Here is a 14,303-nt window from a genome sequence, read left to right on the forward strand (position 1 = left end):
GAATTCACTTTACTACAATTCAACCTTTTTTATAATAAAAAAAATGTATATATAACTAAAATTCTAAAGTTAGATGCCTAGATGCTCTTCGTACAAGAAATGCAATCTACTTGCATCTTTGTTCCAAAATAGCTTGTTTTTAATTTTAGAAAAATGTTAGCATAACTTGTTGATACGTGTTAGCATGTGATTGGAAGGTGTTACAATCTTTCTTTTAGTAGTTAACCTAACTTTAATTACATATTAACACGTGTCAACAAGTTATAAAAGAGTTATAAGCGTATCGGTTTTTTACGAACATTGTATTTTGTTTTTATATTTATATTTGTGTCCTTTCAAAGAAGATCATCTACTTTACTTTAAGACAGAAGAATATAGTCTAAGAAGTACTTCCTTAACATCTATTTTCCTTATCTTAAACTTTCACAAACATTCTTTTCCAAGTGGGATCGGAAAATAGTGCAAAAGTTTGCGAAAGGCAAGTCCTTTAGACTTTGAATTGAAGCCCACTGACCCTATTAGCGGCTCAAATAAATCAAGTCAAGGAATTACAACTATGTCATCATGACAAATAAATCAAGTCAAGGAATTACAAACGTTTCTAGGAATTGGGTCCTAAAAGTCTCACCTGGGGTTCTTCCTTGTGGGGTTCTCAACCCATCAGAAGAAATGGGTCTAGTCATGTTGTCTCTAAGCCAATTGATTGAAAAGGTTTTGGTCAACCAGGTTTTAAGGAGATATGAGTCTTGGTCAATCAAAATTTGGATCTCAACTTTCCTTTTGGGTGGATTAGATTTAGACCCATATTAGTATTGTTTCTTCTGCTATCAATCAACATTCAACAGCATGCTGCAATACCCTTTTTTCTTCTTCTTCTTCTTCTCCTTCTTATGTGCGTGTGGGTGTGTGTTTTGGAGCAGTAATTCTCATTAACTCAAGTAAATTAATAACCCGAGTGAGACAGAAAGCTAGATCCTCTGAGGTGAACATGCATGTCATTCAGCTCATATTCTAGAGTCAATGCAACCAAACAGCATCAAGATGTCAGTAAAGCGGAACTTTGGCTTTGGCTTCCACTGTCTGTGTGTGTCAATTAACGTACATAAATTTTGACCATTGTGTGAATACATATATGGCCTGCCTTTTTCTTTATCCAGACGCCATAACCCCATCTCTCAGCGTCAACTTGGAGACAATATGATTATATTGTAGACCATATGATTTGACCCTTGCGCTTCAGAATTCAGACTAAAGAAAGCAACTTGAAAGAATATGCATGCATCAGATGCTAAGATTATTTGGCTAATTGCTCTGATGTTTGGTTTGTGATTACTCCCCAAGTGGGATTTGCATGAGAGCCAGCAATTGAGAATAAAGAGCAGGAAAAAAAAATGATCGGTGTGCAAAAGGATTCATAATAGCAGCCTTAGATTCTGAGTGCCTACTCTAAGACTTCAACTTGGATTTGTTTATGACCATCTTTTAGGCATTCCCACTGCTGTCTGCTTTTCTTCTCTCAAGATGATGAAAAGGGGAATGCTGAATCCATAACAAAATGAAGATCTCATGGTTGCTTCAAACGAGATTGCACATGACCCTTTTCCCCCCCTCACAAGAGGCAATCATATGGATTGATATAAGCTCAAATTTTCCATTTCTCTGTCCAAAAAGTAAAAATAATATTAAAAAAAGGAAAAAAAACAACAGTCTGTGAAGCTAAGGTCTAAATTCAAGATCTCGACACTAATTCTAATGTTAAATAACTATTTATCCCAAATGCTTTAATACCAATTTTAAATAACCATTTAGTTCATAAGGGGTAGCTCAATCGACTGTGAACTACGCTTAATGAAGCGAGGGTCACTAATTCGAATCCTCTCTCCCCCTTCCCTTGTGTGGACACGTAAACAAAAAATAAAAAAAAAATAAAAAAACCACTTATTTCAAAAGGGTAAATTTTTTTGCCTTCGTTGCCCTCCAAATTAAAGCAATTGAATACTTGCTGAAAAGCAGCCTTTCAACTGGAGCTTTCAAATGGTTAAATTACCCTTACTCCTATGATAGTACACGTTATTGTAGCTGGTTTAATTTAACAGAAGCTTCTTTATTTATGAGTTGTCAAACTTTTCGGCACCAACCTTAGATTGTAGCTGATTCTAGTTTTGGAGTTAATTAATTAAAGCCCTATTATTGTTGGAACTTCCATTAATATTGAGTGTTGAAAGGTCTCATTAGCTGCCACCCTAGTTATTAAAGTTTTGTAATCAATCAATACTTTTGCTAATTTGGTTTTAAAGCGCACGAGATCACTGTCATTAAGACATGCCGATAAGTAATGGCGGACCCGCGATTTTGGTTTAGGAAGGACAAGATTAAAAAGAAAGAGGTAAAACAAAATTGACCCTAAAATTAGGGTCTAACCAAAATCAAACCAGAAGGTATTGTTTTTTCATTGCTATGTGGTTTGGTTCCACTGAGATAACTAAATTATGTCTGCCAAATTGCCAATTGGTTTGAAATGAGAGTGACACGTTGTGGGCCAAGCAAGCCCAAAAGAAGGAGTGAGAGAGAGCGAGAGAGAGAGAGAGAGAGAGAGCTTGTGGGCCAATATTCTTGAATGCTTTCCATTTTCTGTATGAAGGAGGTGTAATTGAGTGTTAAAAGTTAAAACCCTAAGAAGTAGAAGCAGAATTAGAACAAGATATAAAATTAGGAATAAAGGGAATGCTGGAGAAGTGGCAGGCATCATTGCCAGAGTCCTAAAAAGAGAGCCGAGGGGAATACTCTGGGAAAGGCAAACCCAGGCATTGGTAGACTAATTAGAGTAATCAGCTCGAAATTAAACTACATTAATATTAATAATAATAATAATAAGAATAATAATAGATAATCATGAGGTTAAGACTGATTTGCATAATATTAGCTCTATTTCTGCTTCCATTTTTACATTTGAAACTCCAACATGTAATTTACTAAAAACAAACTGTAAGTTTGTAACCAATCCAAGCCTTGAGTGATCAGTGATGTCATGTGTATCTAACCCTGACATCATGACCCCTAAGGCTTCTCCAGTAGTTCTGGTCGCCCATGTAAATGTTATCTTGTCGTTTTGGCTTGGTAGATATGAGAAGGGTTCCATATTGTCCACAAAAGGTTTTTCCCTATTATAAAAGAGGTAGAACAACAAAGGTCTCGATTTTAATTAAATATTTTAGTTCTTCGGCCCACGTTTAAAAAAGGATATCCAACAAATCAAAACACTGTAATTGGGAAAAATTAGCTCAGATTCAAATCTTTTAGACTATAATACACGGATTAATAAATAAAAGAAAAAAGCAGAGTGGAAATTAAGGGGAAATGAAAGATAGAGCAGCTGATCATGCATGGGTGTGTGCATAAGCATGCACAGAGAGCACATAACCAGATGCGCGTGCGAACACGGCAGGCCCAACACATAAACAAATTGGCTCACGCCTTGAAAACGACTACTCAAAAAGGTGTGGCGCTTAGAAGAAGCTAAGATTGAGTCAAAAATTACAAAGCCTAGGAAAGTATTGACTTGGAATTGATACGTGGCTAGCAATCTAGCATGGTGGTCACCCACCAAATGGACAAATCTCCACCCATCCCCAACTCAACTACTGTAGCATCGGCAACAGCCCATCATTTCCTTGTCAAATTATCCAACCCCAAAAAACTGGTCGTATTAAGAAATGTTGGAAAACAAAAGTGGGTTACCCTTAGTTTGTTAAATTATTATGGGAAGGGAGGGAGGATAAAATAGAGTAGCTGACACAAAGAACATCTAGGGAAGTGAGAAAGAGAAGCCCCAAAGCAAAGAACTTTGGAAACCCAGAATCAAGTGTAATTCCTATCTGTCCTCAGAGCCAAAGTAAAGAATAACAGTCATCAGTACCATTTTGCCCTATAAAATTAACACAAAAAAGATAAAGTTTCAGTCTTTGTATTGGAGACTGGAAACACAACCTCTCAAACACCACCCCTGATCTTCCTCTGTCCTCATTTTCTTTTTCGAATTTTAAATGCAGGGCATGATTTCATCACTACCCTGTATTTATAACTCCATGCCCACATGGGTAAAACTTTAAGAAAACCCAACCCATTTTTTGTGAGTTTTTTATTTAGCTCATGCCTTGAAGTTCTAGTTGTCAGAACTTAAAACCAAGGTATTAGAAGCTGTGAGAGAGGGAGAATAGAAGGAAGTTTTCCTTGTCCTGGGGTTCCAAACCTTTGGAAATGGTGAGAGAGTGAAGTGCGTTTCTTAGAATAGTCATTAGGTGTTGGATGGATTTGCTGGGAGGTGTGTCTTCGACGAGAATACCTAGGAATAAATTTTTTGAGCACACAAGAGGACAAAACCAATGTACACAAACACAAACGGATAGTGCAGAAGAAACAAGTCGAAGAGATTTCTCAAACATGGCAGCTAGCTGGTCTAAGATCTCTCCAATCATTCCCATTTTTGTGTGTTTTCTCCTTGTTTCTACTTTGGTTTGTCCGGCCCATTCGTCGGCACCCAGTGAAGACCGTGCAGCCAACCGAACTTTCAGGCCGGAGGAAGAGTTAAAAAAGCTGCAAGTAATAAGATCTCGTCTCAGGAAGATCAACAAGCCTGCGGTCAAGACAATTCAGGCATTTTACTCTATCTCTTATAACACTGTTCTATATATTTATAGACATGACTTTCACTTCCCCTGTTTTTGCTCTGTTTTGGACTTAATAATATGTTAGGTTTGTTTTTGGCTGCAGAGTCCTGATGGTGATCTCATGGATTGCGTTGTGTCTCATCTGCAACCAGCTTTTGATCACCCTCTTCTTAAAGGACAAAAACCACTGGTAATTGAACTTCAAAAATGACTATAAATCAAATTTTGCATCTCTTGGGATTCTCAGAATTCATATCTTAGAGGCTTAGAGCCAAGATAATGCTGTTAAAGAGTTTGTTTTTGGCTGTAAAAATTGTAGGATCCGCCAGAGAGACCAAATGGCCATAACCCGACGGGCATGGTAGAAGAAGATTTCCAGTTATGGAGTATGTCTGGTGAATCATGTCCAGAAGGAACAATTCCAATCAGAAGAACATCTGAACAAGATATGTTAAGAGCTAAATCTGTCCAAAGATTTGGAAGGAAACCGAGAAGACGTGTTAGAAGAGACTCCAGCAGCAATGGCCATGAGGTAAGTGTATAAAAGCAAATACATAAATAGAGGACACCCCAGAATTTTTCTTCAAGAATCACACAAATTATCAACCAGGAGAAATTCTCTCCTTATTGCACCTTTATTTATTAATTTATTAATTTCTTTCTGTTCTTGTCCTCCTTTAAGATTTAGATAAGAACTTTATGGAAGTTGTTAAACAAGGAATAAAGAGTGACAAAAAACTGCCTTTTTTTTTTTTTGTGATAAACTTATTCGCCTTTACTCTCTTGCTACAAATTCTTCCACAGAATTTTGAATATAACATGGCTCAGAGCATGACAAGAAAGTCTCTGTTGCTCCTATATCAGTAAGATAATCAAATATAATCTGGTTAATTTCTATTTATAGTAAGAACAGAATTTCATGGCTGCTCTTCTATTAAGGGTTCAAGCCTCCCTGAAATCATGAAAAGGGAAGAAACATAAGAAAATAGTTTTAGATTATTCATTTTATTATTGTCTTCTCCTCATTCAAAATTCTGGGTTGCAGCATGCAGTTGGGTATGTGAGTGGTGATCAATACTACGGAGCAAAAGCCAGCATAAATGTGTGGGCACCCCGCGTGGCTAATCAATATGAATTCAGCTTGTCTCAAATGTGGGTCATCTCTGGCTCATTCGGCGATGATCTTAACACCATTGAAGCTGGCTGGCAGGCATGTAAAAAAATAAAAAAAATAAAAGAACTCAATTGAAAAGAAAAGTTAATTTGTCCTTTGAAAACATTGTCAACAGATTAATTCTGAAAGCAACACTCAAACGCTCAATACATAATTGGTTGTGCGAAGTATTTCAACACATTAAATACCAATATTTCCTTTCACATTTAAAGTAATTAACGCAGCTCAACTACCTCTCTCTTTCTATCTTTTGAGTTGTAGGCTTTGTAGCCATGGAAGCTAATTCATTAATTCTTCTGCAGGTTAGCCCCGAGCTATATGGGGACAACTATCCTAGATTCTTTACTTACTGGACTGTAAGTTGCCCCTTCCTTTAAGTTTCATAATATATATTGTAATTAATTTCACAAGTAAAGTAATTATTAATTTATTAATTTATAGACGGACGCGTATCAAGCAACCGGGTGTTACAATTTGCTATGCTCAGGCTTCGTTCAGACTAATAATAGAATTGCAATTGGGGCGGCAATCTCTCCAACTTCCTCGTACAACGGTGGACAATTCGATATTAGCTTATTGGTTTGGAAGGTAATTTCAACTTCTTTTACAAAAATAATTGATAATTGATAATTGAAGGGTGCTTCTACCGCACGTATAGCCGTATAGGCTAACCTTGGTCCCACCAAAGTTAAAGAAAAATTTATGGTAAACTGCTCTCCGCCATTAGATGTAAATACTTTGCCCAAAAAGTCCTAAGATGTCCATTAAAGATCTAGGACACCATCTTCCATACGGATTGATATTTAGGGTATCGTATAGGATACATTACTTTTTTTTTTGGCATTCATTTTAAATGAGTGGTCCAAATCATGATATTAAAGTTAAAAAAAAAAAAAAAAAAAAAAAAAAAAAATGAGCTGTTAAAATAATTTATAAAAGATGTTTGGCAGCCTAGGAAGGTTTGACCATCCCTTTAACCGTGGAAGAAGTTGCAATAATAATAATCATGGAAGACAATAGAAGGTCATACGCATGCATTGATAATTACAAATAATGGACTGGAATTCCTTAGTGCTTTTGTGCTTTGCCAGATTCTATTCTTTTTCAAGCAAAAGAGCTTCCTACCTACGCACCCTTTTCATTTGCTACTATCATTGATTCTATAGAGAACAATCCACATAGTTTTCCCCTTTTTTTTTTTTTCTTTTTTTTTTTTACAACTTTTATTTTTTGACCCATGTTACCTGTCTCTGAGCTTGTTAACATGCTGCACATGGGTTATAATTAATGGGTAATGAGTGAAAAACAAGGTTTTATAAAGGTTCAAATTAAATATGTAACTTCTTTTTTTTTTTGCCTGTCATGTAGGATCCAAAGCATGGAAATTGGTGGCTAGAATTCGGATCCGGAGTTCTAGTTGGATATTGGCCATCTTTCTTGTTTACCCACCTACGTGATCATGCAAGCATGGTGCAATTTGGAGGAGAAGTTGTTAATTCTAGGCCATCTGGTTTCCACACTTCGACCCAAATGGGCAGTGGACATTTTGCAGGAGAAGGTTTTGGAAAAGCTTCATATTTTCGAAATTTGCAGGTTGTTGACTGGGATAATAGCTTGATCCCATTATCAAACCTAAGAGTCCTAGCCGATCATACCAATTGCTATGATATACAAGGAGGGATTAACAATGTTTGGGGGAATTATTTTTACTATGGTGGACCTGGAAGAAGTGTGAGGTGTCCCTAAAGGGAAAGGTATAGAGGTGGAAATTAAAGTTACCTTAGCTTCTGTTTTTCTTGGGTTATTTGGGTTTCTGCTCGAGATCATTGGGTCAACTTGGAGTACATGTTTACAACTCCATTTTTTTTTCTTCTCAATCCTTTTTTTTTTTTTTTTTTTTTTTACTAACATGTGATTCATTAATTATACCACCTTTAGGGACTTGTGTAAATTTGGAAAAGAAATAGTGAATATACTGTGGTTTGTGATTTTCGTTACTTCTTCTTAGAGGTGACGATTCGTGTTTGTGTGTCGGATACAAGATTATATAGGTTAACTCTAACTTGACTAATTACTCATGTAATTAAACAGATCAGACCCATCAACCATAATGTGCTAATTTAATGTCAAATTCATAATTCATGTAAAAAAATATTTTTGTTTGGAAAATATTTGGGAATGAAAGATTTTATTTTTTATTTTTTGCTGAATATGAAAGATTGGTAATTCAATTTTAGAATAGGGGGAGCCATCCAATTGATCAAACCTACTTTCTTTTTAGTTGCTAATATCCTCCACAAAGGCACAAGAATATTAGATTGCAAGATTAAGAGAAAACTCCAATTATTTTTTTACCGTTAATTTTTACACAAAAATATCTCTAGTTATATTTTTATTTTTATTTTTTACTAAAATTCTTTTTCTAACCGACAGGCCAGGGGGTCGAATCGTAAACCGAAAATTGAGCTACCATAAGTATCTAGCTATATTTATGATCAGCACGTGGATCCAGCTGGAGCAAATATGAAACATAGTTAATTAACAAAACATACATATATAATAGATAGTTTTGGCCACAAACTTGAATATACTAATACAAAAGTAAACACCCTTTCCTTTGAATAAAAAATATAAAAAAATTAATTGGAGATAGCTAGTGTCATTAACAAACATCATTAAAAAAAAAGGGTTCTAGCTAGATAATGTATTTGATCACTTGAGCCCCAAAGAAATATTGCAATTATAATACCCCCATCTCTATCATTACGCATTTCTCCATGCTTGCAAAGCGTTCCCACATGAATTAATTTGTTTAAAATGTATTTGTAATTGATTATGTGCACAATTGCCAACTATCTTTTCCTTCAAGTTCAAGTATACCTTTAAATCAACTTCAAGCCAAAGCAAAAGATATGTTGACATTATCGAACCGAGATATCTATTATCGTACGGCGCAAACTCTTATATATTATGATACTGTCAAGCATTTAAACCTTACATAACTTGTCTGCATAAAAACATATACATATAAATTTCATTTAATATGCACCAGAATCTGCTTGACTATATTTATTTCATTAATTTATCTCTATGCTTGCGCCCCTCTATATGAAACCTTGTTCAGTTGTTGTAAAGAAATATAATATCTAAGTTCACCTAATTGAACCGAATCTCTCTTGATATATATCTTCTCTCATACTTAAAATCTTTTCAGCTTAATTTTTCACTCATTGTGTGTGAGTCAACCAGCTGGTTTAAAATTGAAATCATATTCTTCAAAGAAAAAGATAAAGATAATCAACACCGACCATGCCTCAACAATATTATTTGGCACGTTCAAAACGTCAACCAGCTCTACGGTCGTCCTCCTCTCTTCACGTCCATAAAGGGTGACGGAAAGCACTCAGTAATTTGAAGCTGACACTAGTTTAATGCAGCAAGGAATCATCAAAGCATCAAAGAGAGAGAGAGAGAGAGAGAGAGTTGACTTGGAAGACAAGTCGGTGGAGCTAGCACTAGCAGATGTAGGATCATAAGAAGTCAAATATACAACACATCTATACTTGAAGCATACGCCGCTTTCAATTGTAGCGAATGATGGGGTTCCATGTAGCTGCTCTTCTGCTAACATTTCAATGAGACAACCAACCAATCCACCTCGTTTACGGTCATCATATTCGAATTATTTTCATGAATATGTGGACCCTATGGACTATGGTCATATATTGTGTTAAGTCGGTGTCCTGTTAGCATCTTTTGGTGTATATTTGGGGTGAAACTGTAAGAGAAGTCACAATTTGGCACGACTTTGACAGAACCCTAGTGTTCACTTCGATTACTCAGTGAGTCAGTGTGTTGTCCTTTTTTTTTTTTCCTGGTACGCTATAACTGCTTGTTGGGTTAGTTGAGACTCCGAAACATAAGGAAATAGAAGGACAAACACAGAGAAAAGAGCATAGTTATATTTTCCAATTCCTTTTCTGACAACCCAACCCCGGCCGGTGGCTTCATTTAAGTCTTCCATATGATTAATCAACCCTGTGGCTTTAACCCGAAGTCATTACTATTGACGGAGATGGTGAAACATAAAAAGAAAAACGGATTGAGGTTTGTGTAAGATTTAACAGCTTTATTCGTTCTTCCATATATGACATGCCTTTTACTGAGATGCTGGTTGTCTGGACAGATAAATTTTAATTAAAAAAAAAAGATTCTGGTTGTCTAGTAGAGTAATTGTTCAAGGCCTTAACCCAAGTCATTGGTCAGTTGGCTGAGACAGTGAAACAGAAAATGACAGGCCAACCCAAGGACTTGATTATGATGGCTTTAGCCCTAACCATTAATTAGTGAATTGGCTATAACAGTTAAATATAATTAGGAACTAAAATGTAAATTCAAATACTTCTTCTTCGTCATCTGAGCATCTGGCAATACAAAGGGCAGGAAGGAGTATTTTGTGTTGGATTGAACCTATCCCTCTGATTTGCATGCTACGGGCTTTGGATATGCGGCCAGTGTCAGGCAAGCAGCCTGAACGGCACAACAAATTCTTAAACATAGCTTCATATACAAAAGGCAAGAACCCATACTCACAATAGAATCCACAGCTTTCACATATGTAAATGGAGCATCCTTAGTTCGATATTTCATAATTTCAAATAGACGAGGCACTCTTGAAAGGCCTATGCCATGTGTCACCTCATATTGATACACACATGAAGGGAACAAATTATTGTAAAAACTGAATAGCATGTAGAAATCATTCAAAATTGCTTTTACATAAATTGAAATACCAAGATAAGAAAGTGAGAAAAAATAAAACTCACTCAACACATTGTTTCAAACAATTTCGTGCAAGCCTCCGGTAACCTATAACATGGATTCCCACTCCAAGTTGCACACTTCTCTGCTCCAGGTAAACCTTTTAAGTTAACCAGGGCATGAATCCTATTCAGATAGCTTATGTTTGTAGTTTTAGGAAAAGCCAGCCTCAAAGAACACCATACCCGATAAACTTCAAGCAGATTCCCTGTTTGGCCATACACCGTAATTAGGAACTGGTCTTGGCAGGCATTTCTCTTCTCTAATTCCTTAAGTGCATTTTCTGCCTCCTCAAACAATCCTGCATCAACATATACTGACGCCAGGTTGCTATATGTTGTCCAATCTCCAGCGACTCGGCCGTCCCTCTTCATCTCATCAATAACCCTTTCAACCTTGGCAAAATAATTGACAGCAGAGGGAGCCCTCATCCAGACATTGCATGTACAAGAATCCAGTATGAGGAGGCTTTCATTTCCGGTGTGATGGCCGGGATCTTTTCTGGCTGCCCGGTTTTTGTGTAAAGGGTCATAAGGCTGTTGTAAGGCATGGTGCTTGAAGGAAGGTTGAGTTCCTTCATCTTTTCCATGAGGCTCTCTCTGCTTCTTCAGTCATCGGTTCTTTGCAGTAACAACTGAGAAGGGCACCATAACAGAGATGATTCTTTGATGATTCAGGAAGATCAATGAAATAATTTTCTGCAGCACAATACCCCATGATTTGGCAACTAGATCTAGAGGGTAGCTTGATCACAGACTGTCTGATTTATGCCCCTTTTAGCCATGGTTTCTGAAAGCTGTAGTAGTATTAAAAATAAGACTCCAATAATATACAAATTGCAGTCCAGATTAAAATCACAAAATGAAATATAATAAGTCTGAGACAATGGAGAATGCTACAAAACCAAGCAGGTGCCCCCTTTCCCAGCAAGCTCAGTAAAGAGGCAACAAAGGGTACTAAATCGGGGGCCAGATTTTGCTACTACTTTAACGAAATGCAATGCTAGGTGAACCAAAAGTAGAGCAATAATTTGATGTGGAGTTGGGATAATTCTATTGATTGATGCCCAAATAACACAACAAGTCACACTTACAAACCCAGGAATAGTTGTATATATTGTACATAGCCTTCACATTTTGACATGCTTGAATTCTATATACAACATAAAATGCAGCAATGCTGAAAACCCTATTAAAGCTATAACGCAAAGAAGGAAGTTCATTTCATCAAATTTGGCACCAAATCACAGAGCTCCCAAAGTTATGAACTATAATTATTAGCATGTTTCTAATAAGACTGGTTATTACTTATAAAATAAAAAATAAATAATTATTAGCATGTGACGATCAGGGATACAAACACAACCAAATAGTTATATAGAAACGAGATTAGAGGGTTCTAGGAGGAGAACCAAAAGAGCAGGGTAGTAGAGCTTGCGTTCGCGAAGCTCCTTGAGGGTGTCGGCGGCGTGTCGCCCACCTCCCATTTGAAGACTCACTTGGGGTAGTAGACCTTGCGCTCGAAAACCCTTTTGAAATTGTTGCCCACTTCCCATTTGTAGACTCGCTCGTTGCTCTTGAGGAACTGTGCCGAGCGCTCACCTCCGAGCTACATTCCCCGAAAAGCCTCACGTACAGCGCTTCCTCCAAGTACTTCTTCGATCGCTTCGCCACGCTCTTCGCGCGCCCGAAATGCAACTGCTGCACCGCCATCTTGCTTGTGCAATGGCTTCCAGTCTCCGAGGTTTGGGGTTTTTATTCGATTTCTCTGAAAGTTGCACTAATCCCTAGCGTTGCCAAGTAGAAACGAGCTTGAAGAAATGGTTCGGCCCGTTTGGGAAAATTTGGGCTGTGGGCTTTAGTTTAATAGGCCTTTGCGCCTTCCTATAATTAACCTACAAGGCAAGGGAGGGCCCAAGTCGCTCAGCTGATACAGAGTTTCGGTTGTTTTACTCTGAAAGTGTTTTTTTAAATAGCAAAAAGATTAAGAAATAAATAAAAAAGGGTTTAGGTTATGGAGAATTGGCTCAACAATTTTACAGTCTCTTCCTTTTCATTTTTTTTCTTTTTCTTTTACTTCTGCATATTTGCTTAAGAATAGAAGCATTTCTTCAAGGTAATCATGACACAACACAAGTTAATTTGTTCAGCAAGAAATTTTGGTGAAAACACAAATTGTTAATTTGCTACTACAATCCATCTGTTAATCGCAAATGAGACAAAAATCAGATGAAATTCGACAAATCGAAGAAAATTTCAAATAAGAAATTAGATAAATATTATTTTCAACGCTGCCATGTTGCGTAAGAGAAATGTTAAAATAACTACGCGTTCATACTACTTGTTGCTTGAAACTATTCATGACTGTATTTTGCATTTGGTTTCACATAATTGGATGAAGCTGTTTTTTTAGTCTTTTTATTAGCAATTTTAACAAAAAATAATAATAATGCAAAATGACTAAGTCATATGAGATGCTCTCTTTGTGTGGTGTTAAGCCTTTTAAAATGACATCTGTCTTTTGACATTTTTGTTATTTTCACCAAAGTCCCGTCGTCTCTTGTTAATTGTCGTGGATGTTAGTCTTTAAAATGATATTTCCTTTTGTAGTGTTAGTCTCTAAATGACATTTTTGTTATTTTCACCAAAGTCGGTCAACTTTTGTGGTGTTGGCCTTTAAAATGACATTTTTGTTTTTCTTTTTGGCACGATTCATGAACATGAACTTAACATTGGGTTTCCTAATGGATTAGAAAATTGAAAAGAAATTGCAGTCTACTTGGAGCATATATGCTCCTTATAAATTGGTTTGTAGAAAATTTTGTACAAATTCGCTTTCAAAAAATGACATGTATTAATTATATCTTTTCTTAATAACGTGTGCTTTCTATATACTTTTTTAATAGGCTAAAAAACATATGTCGCTTTTAGAAGCTAACTTGTAGAAAATTTCTATGCATAATGTTTGAACTTTATGGCATAAGATAAGATCCTAGAAAATTGGAAATGAGAGAGCCATTGCTTAGCCCCACCTTAAAGGAACTTAATTGTGCAACTTGAATTTCTATATGTCCGGTACTGGAAATGTCATCAATGGTGGTGGCCGGTGGGATATATATACAGTGACACTAGATTAGATTAGGAGATAAGCCTTTGTATAACGCAGTTTAACTAGCAGATCATTTCCATTTCACTTGACGTGGCACCATATATATGCACGTTAAATACTATAAAATTTAATTTAAATCATAAAATTGATGTAAACAAATTAAGACTTAGAAAAGTCTAAGCTAGCTTAAATGTTTTTTTTCTTTTCTGAACCTTTTCCATTGGGTGCGACAAGAGAAGTCAGGTTGAACTGACTTGTTGAGTTTGTTTGCTAGATTATGGGTCAATGACTCACACCAGAAATCCATATAATCATTCTAGAATTTTACGTTTAGACCATGGCCATGGAGAGGTGATTAGCAGTAAATCATGCTAGCTAACAGATATATATTTGACAACAAAAAAATAATGAATTAATTAATTAATTAATTGTGTAATAATCCTACATAGGCTGTAGCCAAACGGTCACATATCTACCCGTCCAATTAAAGCTTCTACGGCAAGAGATACAAATTAAAGGGTGGCAAGATAAAA

The 14,303-nt window shown here is 36.3% G+C and overlaps 1 protein-coding gene and 1 pseudogene across 2 annotated transcripts; one reads left to right on the forward strand and one right to left on the reverse strand.

Moving 5' to 3' along the window:
- Positions 1-3,778: 3,778 nt before the first annotated feature.
- LOC132177673 (protein neprosin) lies at positions 3,779-7,838 on the forward strand. Its single transcript, XM_059590099.2, has 7 exons — positions 3,779-4,653; positions 4,771-4,857; positions 4,987-5,199; positions 5,713-5,877; positions 6,144-6,197; positions 6,283-6,429; positions 7,210-7,838. Exons 1-7 carry the CDS (start codon positions 4,306-4,308, stop codon positions 7,585-7,587), a joined length of 1,392 nt encoding a protein of 463 aa, XP_059446082.1. The 5' UTR covers positions 3,779-4,305; the 3' UTR covers positions 7,588-7,838.
- A 2,622-nt stretch (positions 7,839-10,460) lies between these two features.
- On the reverse strand, positions 10,461-12,414 carry LOC132178947 (large ribosomal subunit protein mL101 (rPPR4)-like; annotated as a pseudogene). The gene is made up of 2 exons (XR_015911944.1): positions 12,074-12,414; positions 10,461-11,458 (listed from the first exon to the last, which is right to left on the reverse strand). The product of XR_015911944.1 is annotated as a large ribosomal subunit protein mL101 (rPPR4)-like (transcript).
- Between the last annotated feature and the right edge of the window lie 1,889 nt (positions 12,415-14,303).

This window comes from Corylus avellana, chromosome 4 (genome assembly GCF_965113065.1).
Source record: "Corylus avellana chromosome 4, dhCorAvel1.hap1.2, whole genome shotgun sequence".
Lineage (NCBI taxonomy): Eukaryota > Viridiplantae > Streptophyta > Magnoliopsida > Fagales > Betulaceae > Corylus > Corylus avellana.